Source organism: Agelaius tricolor, unplaced genomic scaffold (genome assembly GCF_023055355.1).
Source record: "Agelaius tricolor isolate 1412-34295 unplaced genomic scaffold, bAgeTri1.0.p SCAF_1, whole genome shotgun sequence".
NCBI lineage: Eukaryota > Metazoa > Chordata > Aves > Passeriformes > Icteridae > Agelaius > Agelaius tricolor.
Window position 1 is genome coordinate 101,559,381 of NW_027269261.1, and position 16,607 is coordinate 101,575,987.

General features: G+C 41.4%; 1 protein-coding gene across 1 annotated transcript in view; it reads right to left on the minus strand.

Annotated features, from left to right (window-relative positions):
- The window catches only part of UBE2J1 (ubiquitin conjugating enzyme E2 J1), a 27,759-nt gene extending 20,565 nt beyond the window's left edge, over positions 1-7,194 (minus strand). The window contains exon 1 of the mRNA XM_071445692.1: positions 6,982-7,194. Coding sequence (XP_071301793.1) covers positions 6,982-7,012 — 31 coding nt within the window. The 5' untranslated portion in view covers positions 7,013-7,194. The remainder of the gene's footprint in view (positions 1-6,981) is intronic.
- Between the last annotated feature and the right edge of the window lie 9,413 nt (positions 7,195-16,607).

The window sequence follows — 16,607 nt, forward strand, 5'->3', positions numbered from 1 at the left end:
GGGCAATGAGACACTGGAACAAGCTGCCCAGAGAAGCTGGGGAGGCCTCATCCCTGGAAGCATTGAAGGCCAAGTTGGACAGAGCTTTGAGCTGTGATCTAGCAGAATGTGTCCCTGCCTGAGGCAGGGAGGCTGAACTAGATTACCTTTAAAGATCCCTGCCAACCCAAACCATTTTGTGTTTCTCCTCCCACATTGCTGAAAAAAACCAACTGAGAGGCTGCAAAGAAAGCCTGGAGAGGTAAAGGTTCATTCTGAGAACGTGCAATCCAGTGAAGAAAGCACAAAATTTGTTTCTTCTTTAAGCACTGCTGCAGTATTCATGAAACAGTTCTTCCTTTGGCTACCAAAAACTGCAGTGGAAGAAACAAGCATAATTCACAAAGTCTGCCTGCAGTAAGTCATGGTATTTCAACCCACTTAAGTCATACTGAGTCACTGAGTAAACATTTGGCAATGGCAATTCTGAAAAATCAGAACGGTTTGGACCCATTTGAAATAAAGAATTGCAGACTATCAATAAAGTCAAAGAGTATCACTAATTCAGCTAAAAAAAAGAAAAGTCAAGACACAGAATTTGTCTAAGGTAGGTTTTAGAGACAAAATAGTCAAGTTATTTTTTAATGTGACATGACCATCAGCATGAAAAATAACCATACTTTCACAGATACACTCAGTAACACTTTATCAATGTTCATCAAAATTAAATCCTGGAGAAATTAAGTTTCTGGACTAGAGATTACAGGAGAGTTCCCACCAAGCAGAAGGTGTGGGAGCTATCTACTGCTCTGTGGAGGAAAGACAGAATACTACAGGTCAGAGGCCCTACCTGACAATCTGCCTCTTGTGTTACACTGAATAAAATTTTCTGAAAAGCAAAACATGGATATTAAAAATCTAAGAATCAAGTTTAAAGCCACCAGCTTGCTTTAGGATTGAGTGGTGGTGGAATAACAATTAATGCACAAAATTTGGACAATAAATGCATATGTGATTCATAGATTGATTTCTGCCAAAAACCACGTCCAGTCAAATTCCACTTTCATCATCCTTTACTTCAAGTTACCCTCAAACCTCAGTTCACACAATTGCTTCTTTTGAATATATCTGCAGGTCACATTCAAGTACTCCTGCTGTGTGCCCAACCAGACAAGTCTGTAGCTAGTGGCTGGGGAAACCTTCTGGACACAGAACATGCAAGTGATCAGTCTTTGTAAACATCAGTGTGACTGCTTAAAGAGATGACAGGATTTGAACATTGGTGGTGTTTTCTTAGTATATCATTATGTCTTTACTAAAAAAAAAAAAAAAAAGTGGTTGTGCATGACAGTATCTTCCTCAAATACACAGCAACCTTTTCATTCTGAAATGAATTCTCAAACTTCAGTTTGAAATTTCAGTTCCGCTATTTGAAAAAGAAAGTACATAATGAACAGATAAATAATGGAATCCAGAACAGCTGGCATAAAGCTAGAGATCTCTCAATCTTCCAAGATGACTTATCTAAGCTGGGAAAAGAAGAATAAAACAACCTGACAGCTTTTACTGCTTTGGCAAATGTTTCCTACCTTTTTATTTATGGCTGCTATTATTATTTTTTTTTTCACTTTAAGCAAGATTTAGAGGTCTATGCAGAAGAAATACAGAAGAAGTAGTAACTTTTTCCCTATGGCTCTGCTAACCAAAACAGCACAAGTAAGGATGCAATTTATTTACTGAATACAGGTTTTCCAATGAAAGTAAAACTCCCATAAAACCCTTCATCTCAGAGAAACTTTTATAACTACTCAATCCACTTAAGTGATTAGTAAAACACAAGTCATCTTTGTTATGTGTTTTTCTATTAATGAGGCTACTACCTACAATTAGGAAAAATATTACACAACAATAATAGAAAAAAATGTTAAAGTGAAATCACATACACAGTTTGAGACAAGCATCAAGTCCTTTCAATTACATGGACGTGTTGAACGACATTTTGGGAGGGTCTTCTTAAATCCAGCTGGCTTTCTTTTCTTCCCCCCTCCACTCTATAGCTGACCATTGAGCCAAGAGTGCCTGACCCACAGCTGGTGTAACCATCAAGTGACTTCAGAGGTCACAGTGCAGAGTGTCAGCAGTCCCCACAGCAACCCAAAGCACCTGGGAACCCAAACTGCATTGGCATTTAAAAGAAAATCTCATTTACTAAAGGTAATGCTTAAATTTCTTGGAAGGGAAAAATAACAGTGAATCACTCTGTCAGTAGCTCCACTACACATCATTAAAAAGCCCATCAGGATTAAGTTTATGTGTAAAGTACCTAGGATTGCTCATAAAATGACAGCACTTGATGAGCTTTGACATTTTAAGTTTAAAAAAATTCCCCGTTTTAAGTGATGTGGTCACTGACACATGTAAGAAAACATATTTAAAACGAAGAGTCACAGTAGCTCTTTGATATGGAAAATGATATTTTTTCAATGATATTTTTTGCTGTACTCTCTAGAGAATGGTTTATTAAATCTAAACATACAGAAATTCTAACAGGTTCACAGCAACCTGCACAGCGTCACTAGGACCTGTGTGACATGTTGTGGATGTGATTCTCCTGGCCAGCTTAGAACCTGTGAATGATGTGTGATCATCTGTGAACTAAAAATAATAGAAATAAATCCAAAACACAGCACTGAACCAGCTACTAGGAAAAAAATTAACTCCATCCCAGCCAAGACCAGGACATTCCTCTGGCAGTTCCTTTGCCTTCTGCTACAAAACAAATGTAAACACCATTTGCCAAGAAACAGGCCAGCTGTTTTCCATCCTCAGGGTCTCAGATACATCCCTTCTCAAGACCCATAAGCCTCCTGAACAGCTCTTTTACATCTTCACAGCCTCACGTACATTCCTTCATATGATCAACAAAGTATTAACAACTATTAAAAAAACACAAAAACTTTTAATTAGTCTTGTCTTGCTTTCCTCTCACCCTCAGAAAGAGCCAACCTTTAGTCCTCATATCCCTCAGGGCAGCAGGAAGTACAGTACTCTTCTTGTAGTTGCAATTGAAAACAACTGTTCAGTCAACACAAAGGGAGGTAAAACTTACAAAATCCAAGGTGTTTGTTGAACACACTAAGATCAAACGATGAATAAAATTTTAACATCTGTTCAACGTTTTATTTTCAAACAATCTATCCTTATTTCATACTCGGAAGGTACTAAGCAGCACAACAGCTACTGGCTATTTCCTATTAGCTCTGTTTAGTTAACAAAGAACTGACTCATGCTTGTAGGCACGGATCACTTACTTGTACAAAATATGCAGGGGAGAAAGAAGTACAGTTTGTAGGAAAAGCAGCAATCATATTGAAGATGACAGCTAAGAGGATCACAATCTCAGCATTGTTAGGTTCCCTATGCCGTCAGGCTCCCAAAGCAGTGCCCTGGGCAATAAATGCAGGACATTGCCCAGGACAATAAATGCACGCTTCCCTCCACGTGCTCTCCCTAGGCCTCCAGTGCCCTCACTAATCAAATTCTTAATGAGTTGGTCTGCTGAAAGCAAAATAAACTCTGCCCCCCAAAAAATGAAAAAGCATGATTGTTTGTGGGCTCTGTGTGAGGCACTGCAAGTAGGTGTTCATAATTCTTCAAGTGTCTGTGCTAATGCCCACTCAGACGCCTGGTCACAGCCCAGACAAAAGTGAGACATTGTCACTACAAGAGCAGTGACTACAAGATTTGGCGTCTGATCTTACAGGCCAAGGGTCACAGCTCTTGGGGGAAAAAAACTAAAGAGATTATTCCAAGTAGCTGTCTTATAAATTTCAGAAAATAGGGATGTTCCTGAGGCATGAAGAGGATGAGTCTGTACTCTAGTCAGCTGAGCTTTAATATTGATGGGAGAGGTTTATCAGCCATGTGGTAGCAGGCTGATATACATTGACTAATCCATTTTGAAATCCTAAGACAGAAAACAGCTTACCCTTTTACAACTGCCAAAAATACACACAAAAATATGAAGCAACAGCTTACAAGGCTTTGCCTTATTGAAGCAATACAAAGAAACCTGAAGTGTGGAGTGTGAAATTTCATCCCTTCCAAAATTAATGGTCTTTTGGGGAAGAAATAAAAAAGAAACTCAAGTTCATAGGCAGTGTGAGAAGACAGCATGAGGTGAATGCCCCCATGGCACCCTGCTCTCACAGAGGGTCAGTGACAGAAGCTGTTTGGCCATCCCAGACATGCACTGGCCATGGCCTGTACCTGTGGCAAACTGAGAATGGCCAGAGCTGCGCTGCCTCTCAGCGACAGAGGCGTGGTGTGCAGGGGAACAACTTGCTTTGTGCTGTGGAGAGTTACCATCTTTCTGGTATGTTGGGATGAACTTACTGGCTGTAGAAACAGGGATAAGGAAGAAGATGAACACATTGCCTTGGAGCAATCAGGAGCAGGACAAAGACATGTAGTAATATTGCTCTTTTGTGGTCTGCTTGAGAGCACACAAAGTACAGCAGTGGAGAGCCTAACTGATCCCCACTCATCAACCTGGTCTAGCACATTCACAGAAGAGAGATCCAGGTATGAAGTTCACAGATGAACTTCAGCTCCTTCACAACTCTATAGCAGAATTTGGCTGAAAATAAAGATTAATAAAGTCACATGTTTCTTTTAACAATATTTTCCTATTTAAAATGTATTTTCATCTACAACATTACATTAAAGCAACTTGTAATAAAAGGGTTAGTAGGATTTGCCCTTTAAAAATCTACTGAACAGACAAAGTCACCATTTGCAGTTTGCTCAAGTCAAAGAGCAGATTTCAACAGTAGAAGCCTCTTGTACAGGTACAAAATGATTACTTTTTCCACTCTGTCTCAAGATAGCATGTTCTAAATCCCTACAGCTGACCTAAAGGTTAGCAGCCTGGTTCTTCCTCTACTAAAGGCAAAGCAACAACAGGCACAAGGTCAGCTACTTGTTCTAAAGCCCTAGAGGGCTCAGTTACCAAATAATCCCTTCAGTCCACAGATGACACAACCCTTTGAAATAGAAAATATGGTGCACTTTTTATGTATTTTAGTGCCTTTACATTAACTGAAGCTAGCTTAATATTAGAATATTGTAGAGTTCCATTGTAAGCCTTCAGTCAAATTGCAAGAGTAAGATACCAGCACTAAAGTGCACAGGTAACTGGAACAAGACAGGAATTTGTAAAACATACACAGAAATATTAAGTAATTGCCTATGCTCATCCACCTGGTTAGCAAGTTAAATGCCAGACTAGAAGCAGTGGCTATACATAATTACTGTCAACTCATTTTAATGGACAACTGTGAAAGAAACAATATTTATTTAAAATATTTGTTATATTTATTCAACACCTTTTTGCACATCTGTTCAGTGAACGATTTCACATATATTGACTATTGACATCCATGTTTTAAATCATTATAGAAATTTTAAAAGTTACTTATATAATTTACAAACTTTCAACATCTATATGGAAATAAATAGTTTAATAAATTAATATGTAACCAAACATGCTTAATTTGGAGAAATAATATTAAACCATTGTATGAATTATTTGTCTTTGCCACATAAAGTTCATTTTGCTATGGAACAGCTGGTTCCACCTGGTTTTCAACACCAACAGGTGCTGAAAATCAATTCCAGTAAAGGTAATTTTCTCTTGAATACAGGGGGGACAAGTAGCAATAAAGGGGAAGAACATTTCTAAATTAAGCCACAAATATTTGTCCTCTCCACCCAGATCCCAGGTGTTTGTCATACAGCACACCACCACTGTTTCCCATGACGTGGTGAACCACAACCACGGAGCATGTTTGTTTGGCCTTGTAAATTCACATATGCCACGCATCCTGCATATCTCCCTAAAAACAAAGTATTCCTTCCTTCAAAGTATTTTTAAATGACAAAAAGTTCATCATTCGCTTAGTGATCCTTCTTATCTTTCAGTTATGCAACTTGGGTGTAAGGCTAAGGGACATAATTTAACAATAGACACATTATCCGCACGAGGTATGTTTGTAAACAAGCGTGTCACTGACATTTGTAAGGTACAAGTCATCATAACATTCAGTTTCTCCTCACCTCTCATGCTGGTAACAGGAAGGTATGATTAAAAAATAAAGCCACTATTCATCACAATAACATGAAGCCGATAATGCCTATTTCTCAACACCCAGTCAGGGGAAAGCCGGGACAGCAACCCACACACAAACCCTCCCAGCCCTTACAAGCCGCGGAAGAGGTTTTGCTCCGGCTGTGCAAGCAGCTCCCGGGGGGGAAGCCCTGGCACAGCCGGTCAGAGGCCGCTGCTCCGACACAGCCATGGGGGACACACGGCCTGTCCACTGTTTGCTTCCCAGGAATCCAAGCCTTCCCTTCTAGCACTGTTTTCTCCACATCTCTTGAGGCATCTCTCTCACTTCAAGGATTCAAAAGAAAGCGCAGGAGTTATAGGCATGAATTTTAACATGCAAACATGCCGAACCAAACATGGGAGCAAACACAGACACGCAAGTAAATAGAGCCTGTACAGCAACACTTCTGCAAAACAAACTGACGCCACACAGGCCAAGTCACCCTTGGCAAGCCGTCCCTCACAGGCACCTATTCAGAGGGCAGGCGATGCCGGGGGAGCAGGGCACGGCCACCTGACTAAACGTTCAAAGGTACGATTCCACGATCCACCAAAACGCGTGGGCACACAGACCTGGCGGTCAGGGTGTTTTGAACCGAATTACAGCTCGGAGGAAGGTATCAACGCCATCGCATTGCGAAGGCGAACCGAACCCGGCCGGCCTCCGCCTGAACGCCGCCACCGCCCCGGCGCAGGGAACCCATCGCCACCGCCGTGGCCCCCGGCCTTCCTCCCCCGCGGCAGCCCCAGCCCCGGCCCCGGCCCCCGAGCCCTCCGCGACCAGCTCGCCCGCAGCGGCCCGGACAGCTCGTAAAGGCGCGGCCGCCGCCTACCCGGGCTCTTGAGGTTGTACCGGGCCTCCATGGCAGCGGGCACCGCTCGCTCCCTCCGCGGCGGCTCCGGCGGCGGGGGCAGGGGGCGGAGGAGGAAGGCCGGCCCCGGCCCAGCCCGCCTCGCCGCGGGACACTCCCCTGACGTGGCAGCGGCGGCGACAGCCCCGCCGTGACCGCGGGGGGAGGCACCTGCCGAGCCGGCACCGCCCCGGGCCCGGCCCCGGAACGGCAGCCGGGCGGGGACGGGGTGCTGCGGCGGCCGGGCCGCGGTGGCTGCGCGGGTGGGAATGGGCCTTGTGCGCCCCGACCGCAGAGGTGATGGGGCGAGGTGCCTCCGGGCCTCGGCGGGTTTGAAAACTGGGGGCTTGGAAAAGAGGCTTCCAGGAACCCACAGACACAACACACTCCCCGCCCAACAGACTTCACTGTAAGACTGAGTAGCATCTTGTTTGTTGGTTTTCAGGATCATGAAAGACTGAAATGTTGTCATATGTCAATGATTGTTATTTTAGCAAGTATTACCAGCAAGAGCTTGACTTGACTGTCACCTTTTCCATGCCGCAGTGACGGAGAGATATTTACATCTCAACTGCTTCTCTTCCACCTGGTTATAGGTGCAATACACTTGGGATAGAACTTTTAAGAGCATATAGCTGAGACAATATCTAAATTAAAGTGGTCAGAATTTCAGCAGTCTCTGTTTCCTTTTGTTTCAGTACAAGCTGTGAATAAGAATCAACCTCTTAAATTAATTTTTTGTTGTTGGTCTTAGTTCTCTTTTTCCCACTTTGATTGAACAGCAATGGCAAACAGTTGTAAATAAAACATTTGAGTAGGTACATATTTTTCACCCCACCATGTTCTCTCTCAATATTACAAAACACCATGTTAGTGTTTCCTTTCCTGTCCTGTTGCACAGTGATGTGGTAACAGCAATAGGTAAAGAAAGCAACTTTACTCCTCCTGAACAACTAGCAAAATTTTCAAAGGGGCAAAGTGATTGTCCTTTTTACAGGACAAAGCACTATGGATAATATAAAGGGTCATTCATGTATAGAGATGGGAAAAGATGGCATCAGACCTTGGGGTTCCCTCTTACAACAAAAGCACCATAGATACATTAAATGGCCAACAACTCCTGAAGACATTTCAGCATTTCTAGCCAAGAATGGTTGATCTGACCGATTGAGATGGTGAGCTGCAGGCACTGGCTGTTGGGTTCACGAACTATTTTGGTCATAAGTATCTTTCCTTGTCTTCCAGAGCCACCTTGCTGTGCAGATGGAGAAGGGCATTGGGACAATTTGTCACTAAATTGTGCCCTTCCCCAAAGTAGGAGAGAGGTATTCTCCATTCAGAAATCTGGATTTTCATGTAAAAATTCTGGAATTTATTTTGGTTGAAGATAATTTTTGAGTCATATTATAATATGAATAGTATAAAGTGGTAGTTATTATGAACTACTTAAGCAGAATAGCAGAATAGTGGAGTTCAGCTCTGCCTTCTGGGCTCTGGCCTTTGACCCTTGTTGGATGCACTTAGAGTGTCCTTTTATATAGTTCAAGGAGGAAACACCTGCAGTTAATGTGAAACTTGGGCTTTCAGCTAAAAAAAGATATATAGTCACTCTAACTGCATGAGAACTAAGCACTGTTGAAAATGAACTGAATAAACTGAAAGCAAGAGAAATACCCTGAAAGAAGGTGCACATTTTCCTCATTTAAGTAAGCTACAAAGTGGCCTGGCTGGGAGCTGGGGGAATTGCCGTGAGGTATTGTGCAGAGCTAGCAGTACAAGACTGCTTTAATTTTCAGATGTACTATTAGTTAAAAGTCAGAGCTGCAGGAGGTGAATGCTGCCAGATGAAAATGCTGATTCCTGCAAGGTAGTCAGCATACACTTAGAGATCTGGGGATTAATTCCCAACCCCACATCTCGGCAGCTGCTTGGGGCACATGAGGCACTGCAGAGCTCATGCACAGTCAGTGTTGCCAGTCCAGAAGCAGCAGCCTCCCTCCTCTTCCTGCCTCTGGTTAAAAATACCCTTCGGATTTTTCATCTGCCTTTTGTTTAGACTTTTGCAGGAAGAAGCCATTTTGTACCAGAACTTGTGGGGTTTTAAAACCAAACACCAAATATAGTAGCAAAATTGCAGTCAAATTCTACATGCTGGCAGCACTTCATGTAGCTTGTGTATCCTGTCATATGATCTAACTTGGTGAAAAAATAAACAAGCTGAAGCACATAGAAACTGAAAGTTTGCCTGAACATTGCTGCAACAAAGATTTTGTTGCTTAATGCCACACTGAATCTGTGCTGAAAGTTTTTACCCATGTTTACGTGTACTTTTTTCTCTGGTTATCTTTGGATGAAAGCTCTAACAGATCCATCTAGCTTCAGAGCAAAGTAAGCATATAGGCCCTTTTGGTGCAAAAAAAAACCAAAAAAAGGACAAAATTAATGACAATCATAAGGTTTGATAAAATGAATAATTTTTCAATTGAAGGTGTTTCTACTGTGAAAGAAAGGCCAAGTCACAGTTAACATATGGGTGAAATTCTGCTGAACACTTGCAAACTATGGATAGAGATTTCTGAGCTGATTCCTGAGGCTCACTCTATAGCTGATGGAGAGAACTGGGAGCTCCTCTTGCCTGGAATAGATGTTAGCTGTACACCAAACAAATCATGCTTTAAAAGTTCCTGCATTTTTCAGTTACCTGTAAAGGGAGATTAAGCTAAGTCCTCTGTGTTCTAGACTACCCTGGTTAGGTATTTTTATATGTATGTATACATAGGTATTTTATATGAATGTATGTATATATGTATGTATGTATGTATAGCTGCATCTGAGGTACATAGCTCTCTATACCTAAGAGAACTATATCCAGCATTTCCCCTCAGTTTAGAAGAATTACAAGCATTTTTTTCAGTCAATATAGCCTCTCATTTTTAACAGTAAGATCCTTGATGAACTGACTTTAAAGCTCCAAGGGAGCTCAGCCAGTAGGAATGGGAATCACAAAGTGAGCATGCAGAGTTGGGGGGATGCACAGTAAGAAGCATCCAGCAGGAGCCCACAAAGAGGGAGTTACTCCCAAAACTTCTTCTTTCTCTGGGGGGCAGAACACCTGTGTGACACAGGGGTTCAGTTTTTGCACAAAGGTTGGATGCATCAGTGTATGTTCTTACAAATCTCAGGGAATTATGCTAGGTTATGTGACACTGAACTACTATTTATTTCTCTGTGCAGGTCATATAATGGTATGAGATGAGTGTATAAATATGTTAGGTGATTATCTAAAGTCAGTTCAGAGTGGGGTTTGTATGTTTTGTGGGCTGTCTCATAAATTCAGGTACTAATTATTTATTCTAGACAAAGTTTGAGATCACAGAAGCTTATGATAGTACAATAGTTCTTTGTACAGAGCAATCACGCCCCGCTGTTATGAATTCACAAAATGTAGAAGGGTTTGCCTCATTTATAATGCTAGCCTTTCAATACAGACAGTTGGCTGCAGAATTAAATTTTTAATGGAATTAAGGAATCTAATATTCACATGCCTATATTGTTAGTATGATTTCTCTTGCAAGAGAAATCATCATGGTATTCATTGTGACTAATACAGTCTCAGCTTTTAAAATCCTCTGTGTTAATTCAGACCTTGTAAATCTGGATTCAACAAGTGCACCTCCTCCTCATCAATAAAAACAAGCGTGGCATTGTGTAACCAGTGCCCTGTAGCAATTGCACATATGGATGGTGCCTCTCAGGAAAGCAATTAACTGTCTGTTCTTCAAGCTTAGTTCTAAGGCAACCATCTCACAAAATGGGGGGCTTTGCCAGCTGACTTTTAATTAGCATTATTTCAGAAATGAAGAAGGATAGTAGGGAAAAAAGTTACCAGATTGCTTTAATTGATGAAGCAAGCAAGTGCCCAATCTGGACCATTGGTGCAGAGTTAGTGTGAACTAATAAGATGTTTCACAATGTGAAGTCAAAATAAAGGTACATATGTTTCACCTTTTCTTTACTCCCTGAAGAATGAGCAGAATCATGCCAACCAGTTGACTCACAGTCTTCTGGCATCATTGCTGTAATAGTTCAGATGATTTCCTGGTTCAGAAGACATGTGCAAAGCCACAAGTCAAAGCTGAATCTGTGTCCAAGTGACAGCTGTTCACGACTCTGAACCTCCCTGATTTAGTTACTCTGTCCTTAGCAGCTACTGATAACGGCAGAAATTTTCTCTGGTGCTTATTCCTCACCATGCAAATTGCAGAGCACACTGTTTAGCTGGAGGCAGTTGCAAACTACCAAAATTTACAAATATTTTGCTCCAGTGCCACTATTTCAGGAGAAAAGGCGGGGCATAGCCTTTGACCCATGCGGCCAGTTTTTCATGATCTCTTTAGGGCTTCAGGCCCCAGATTTTCTTGTCACTTTTTCCGTATGTGAGTTCCTCTGCATGTCCCTTCATTTTAACTTACTCCCATAAGCTTTCTTCTGGGAAGGGTGCACTGGTTCTCACAATTAAACATCAGGCAGAGGAAAAGCACTCAGGGTTATGTCTGTTGGACTGCTATCAAGTAAGTCCTTCCACCCCATCCATTCCAAAACTGTTACTCACCACTTTAATGTGCATTTGCATGTTCCTGCTTGCATACAGCTGCTTACATACAGCTCTGACTGACTCAGCAATAGAAATAAAGGATTGGTGAGCTGGCTGTTTATTTAAAGTTCCTCAAAAAGCATTTACCAAATGGTGTTAGCTTACTGTGTCATTAACCAAGATATATTGAGTTACCAGCTGTCTTCACCGGCCCTTTGTAGATATCTGGGACACACAGGAGTTTCTCAGATGGTTAGTGGAAATCTGTGGCTTGGTTCAGTTGCACAGAGAAGCATCTGATGCTGTCTGAGGTATCCTAAGGTATGCCAGATATCCATACAGAGCAGAAAGGTATGGGATACTGTTGCCATTCTGAACAAAGCAGCAGCAGGTGAAGTGCATAGAGTGCCTTCAATAACATAAGGAATCCATGTGGACACTTGGACTAAAGCCCTAATCACAACAGTTGGGAGAGCCCAGAGAGTGGCTCTGCTGACCAAATATGCCTACCCTCTGGCAAACTGCATTGCTCTCTGGGCTCCAGCTGACTGTACTGACCTGATCTCCACTGCCTGATACCAGGTCACTCTCCTCTGCATGGTCACTCTCAGCTGCTTGGGCTCCACAGCCCAGCCCTGGTCGGGCTCAATCCCAGAACCTTGGTTTGGCACTCTTAGAGAAAACTGCACGGCAGAGCCACATAAGGCAAGAGAGACCAAGAGATGGAGGTTGGACTATTGACATATGGTCCAGAGAAAAGGCAGCAGTGTTAAAAAGCTGTAAAATGCTGGAAGGAAAAGGCAGAGAGTCAAAAGATGGCAGTGTGGTGACACTTGAGCCAGAGAATACTCATCTGTTGTCTTGCATGGGGACGTGAGCATGTTAATGCTTAGTCTATTGGCTTGCTAATCACAGCTACCTATATTAACCAATAAATTATTACTGTACTCTGGTAAATTGTATCTGCTTGCAGGCTTTTTTTTTCATTGCTGAAAGGTGTCTAGCAAGGTGACCCACGAGGATACAGACTCACAGGAGATGCAGGCTGCAGAGGCTACTCTTACTCTGAAATTACAAAAGCTAAAACAATTGTGCAGTCTGGTGTTGTCATAACTATTCAAATTACAGATTTATAGCTTTTAATTAGGACTATTAATGGTAGCAATATAAAAAGGGGAGGGAAGAAGGAAAGAACTTCTTCCATGCTAAGGAACTTTTATGAATCCATTTAGTTCATGGGAGCTGGAAGATTTCATGGGAGAGGGTGTACTGAGTAAAGCAGAAAGGCATTTATAATCTGTCAAGAGAATACTAAATTTAAAGCCAATAATCAAGTTTCTGCATAACAGACTTCATGAAGAATACAAAACTTGAATGACAACTGCTGCTTTATAGACAGAAAATGTGGAATTGAAATATGAAATTACTGAAGGAACAGAGCTGGAAACACTGCTGAGCAAGGGGAACAGGAATGGTGGTAGTGAATTAATTTGAGTGTCTCTGCTGCAAAACTTGCATTCAGCACTTAGGGTATGAGACCAAGACAGCATGATGGCATACTGACAGTCCAAAGAAGTTGAATCAGCTTCAAAGGAGTATTGAAAGAGAAGCAATTTGTGGATCAGACCATTTGGCTCACCAGAAGACAATTCAGTCATTGAAAAGGGAATTGCAGAGAAACAGAGTATGGTTCCACTTCTCAGCACAGGTTTTGGAGACAAGAGATGGTCCCAGGACCTTTAGATCTGGCACTACTGTTTTCCCAGAAGGCACATCCATTCTCTCTGCATACTACCTTGCAAAAGGAGTTGAAACAGGTTACATTTCCCACAGCCCAGATGGCTCTCATTATCAAAGTAGCCCTAAACCCAGAGGTGGATGTGCATAAGCAAAGGGAGAATTCAATCCACAGCTGACTTAACCTCAGAACAAGTTGGAGTTGAATGATGGCCCTGGATAGTGGGGCTTTTAGAAACCCCAGAAGTGTTGCTGAAAGGTTTTATTTCTGGGGCATCCATCACTCCATCCCATTATGCAGTTTTATCAGCAGCATTAAGAGGAGCTCCAGCTGCAGAAGAGAGCTTGCAGCACTAGTTGTGAAGGAGTCTGAAAGCACTACTGGCTCCCAAACTGTTGGATGATTGTTCTTTCTGGATAACAGAAAGCTGAGGAAGGACTAGGGCAGTATTTACCTAGAAGCATGCACTAGGTTTGAGACTTGGTTTGTGTGGGAAGGAGTAAGGAGGCAGGCTAGGTTTTTGAGGACCAAGAATTTGCAGTGATGCGTGGATTGAACTGGGTGAGGGGGCACCTACCTGACACAGAAACACCTAAATGCAAACACAGGTTCATCTGGGTCAGAAACTTGCAGTGCTGATGGGAAAGTGAGTCAAGACTATAGCATTCCCTGATGCTAGCATGCTCAAGGAAGTGAAACATCATGACTTACACACATTTTCCCTGACAAGGAGAGGTTTCTCTTGGATGTAGTCAGGCTCTTTGCTCTCCCTGTGCTGCTTTCCTGCTTTAGAATTATTTTTGATTTCCAGTGTGAATGCATTCATATGGTTTATAGTTATATTTGTACTGACACTACAGTTTAGCACAGTTCAGAATGGCTTTTAGTTTGCACTGAATGGAGATAAAAACACAAGGGGTAAATCCTGCTGAAATAGGAAAGGCAGTTTTGATACTGTCCTGTTCTTCCCTGTCAACTACTTGGACCTTTGAGGACCATGTGGTGTAACCGACCTCATCCACACTACCTTCCTGGGGCTGACACTGTTGTAATGTGCCCATTATCTTTCCTTGGTCTATATTTTCATGGAACCACAGAATCAATTCAGTTGGAAAAGACCTCTGGGATCATCAAGTCCAACTTTTGACTAAACACCACCAGGTCAATTAGACCATGGCACTAAGTGCTATGTCCAGTCTTTCCTTAAATACCTCCAGGGATGCCGATTCCAATGTTTAATCACTCCATTACCTCCCGGGCAGCCAATTTCAATGTTTAATCACCCTTTTTGCGAAGAAATTCCTCCAAATATCCACCCTGAACATTTTGTGTAAGGCAGCTTGAATAATTTTCTGGCCTATATGCTGTACCTTTGGCCACTCTGTACTTTTTTTCTTGCCTCTCATGTTTGCACTCATCCATGTGTCTAATCCCAGTTTCTCAATTTAGGCTAGTGCATGTTAGTTGTTGGCTTGTTCTTATTTTTGGTTTGGTTCTTTTTAAAGAAAGGACATCAATGGGTTTTTTTCTCTTTTACTTCTGCTATTCAGTAATCCTGAAATAAATAATCCCTCTTACTTGTAGCAGGTCCAGGTATTCAGGGGAATATTCAGTAGAGTATCTTCTCTGACTAGTCTCATGAAAATCTTTTACCTTATCAAAAATATGTTAGTTTAGTCCAAGAGACATTGTGATAAACTGCTGCACTAGGGGGTTTTGTCCTGGTTATATTTATATATTTTTTAAATTTTAAAATACGTTCTGGACATGATTAAGAAATGTTTAAAATCTGACTGTGGACATAAACTGTAACTTCAATATCAATACATATTTTATAGCATGCATACAAACCAGGATTACATAAATATGTTGAGTCTTTTTAGGGATGTTATAGCATGTAATGGATTTCTACAATTTAGATTTTTTTTGTACTCAGTATTTTTTCAGTAGGTTTTAGCTCAAGACCTAGCTTGTGCCTCATAATGCCTACAAACCAAAGGGAATAGGCTGGAAGGAACCAATGAAACTGAGTATCAGACCTGGTTACAGCAAAATATGAAATTCAGAGACAGCAAACTGAGAAACGTAACACAGATACCAGGGAGAAAACAAATTAAAAGCAGCAATCTGCTAGTGTCATTTTTAAATGTAGCTATTTGAAGATATGTGCATGAGCTAATATGCAAATATTAATACAGTGAGAAATCAAGTGGGATGTCAACCATATGCCACCATATAAGAGGAGCCCAAAAGAACTTCCCAATCAAGCTTATTTCTGATTTTCCACACAGCTGAAATAGGAGAATTTGATGTGTTTATCTGTAATTGAGTAAATTCACACACAGCTATATATAAACATTTAGAATCTGAGTAAGAAATTTTGGTGTTAATGTATCTGTCCATCTAACAGGACAAAGCTGCAGCACAAAAATCATGACATGATGTCATGTACATCATCGGTACAAAAATAGGAAAACCCCAGTGTTCAATTTGAGAAAAAAATATTCTACAATGACTGTTGCAAATGACAGCACAATAAATATGTTATTAAAGCAAACAGTTGCTACTGTATACAATTATGGGTTATTTTCTTTAATTCCTCCACTTACTCTGATGATGCATATAAAGATGGAGGGAGTTCATAGGTCAACATTTCTTTTAAAAATTGCTGCAGTACTTTCACAGAATGAGCTCCCTTAGTATCAAATCATCAGGAGTGCAATTTCACATGCAAGAAACCACAGAATTTTTGTTTTAGTGTAAAAAACAACCCTGTTCTATCATGAAACATGAGAGCTCAAATGATCCATGTGAATTATGCTTTATCAGAGTAGTTTGCTCCTGTCAATTACACTTCCATGCTAATGCACAGCATGTTGGTAATCACCAGATTTTAGAAACATATTCCAGCACTGTAACATTTTAAATAGCCATTCCAATGCATGCTCAAAGGTGCATTTGAACCCTTCAGAGAACCCCTCACACACTCTGCTGCCTGAGCTGCTGCCTGTTGAATTACTTACAGGGATTTCCTCAACTATAACAAGTTCTTGGAAACAGTATTTTATAGTTATCTAGCTCCTGACTTTAAAATGTCTACAGGATACTAAATTGGTTTGGGTTTATTGTAAACCAGCATATTAAAAAGACATGGCTTATTCATTAATAGTCCCTACCATTTCTAGTCAACTTCAATGTTAAATAAGAAATGGAGACTCATGGATCAGGTACTTTAGAAATACTGGACTATTTGGAAAGTAATTACTTCTTCCACAA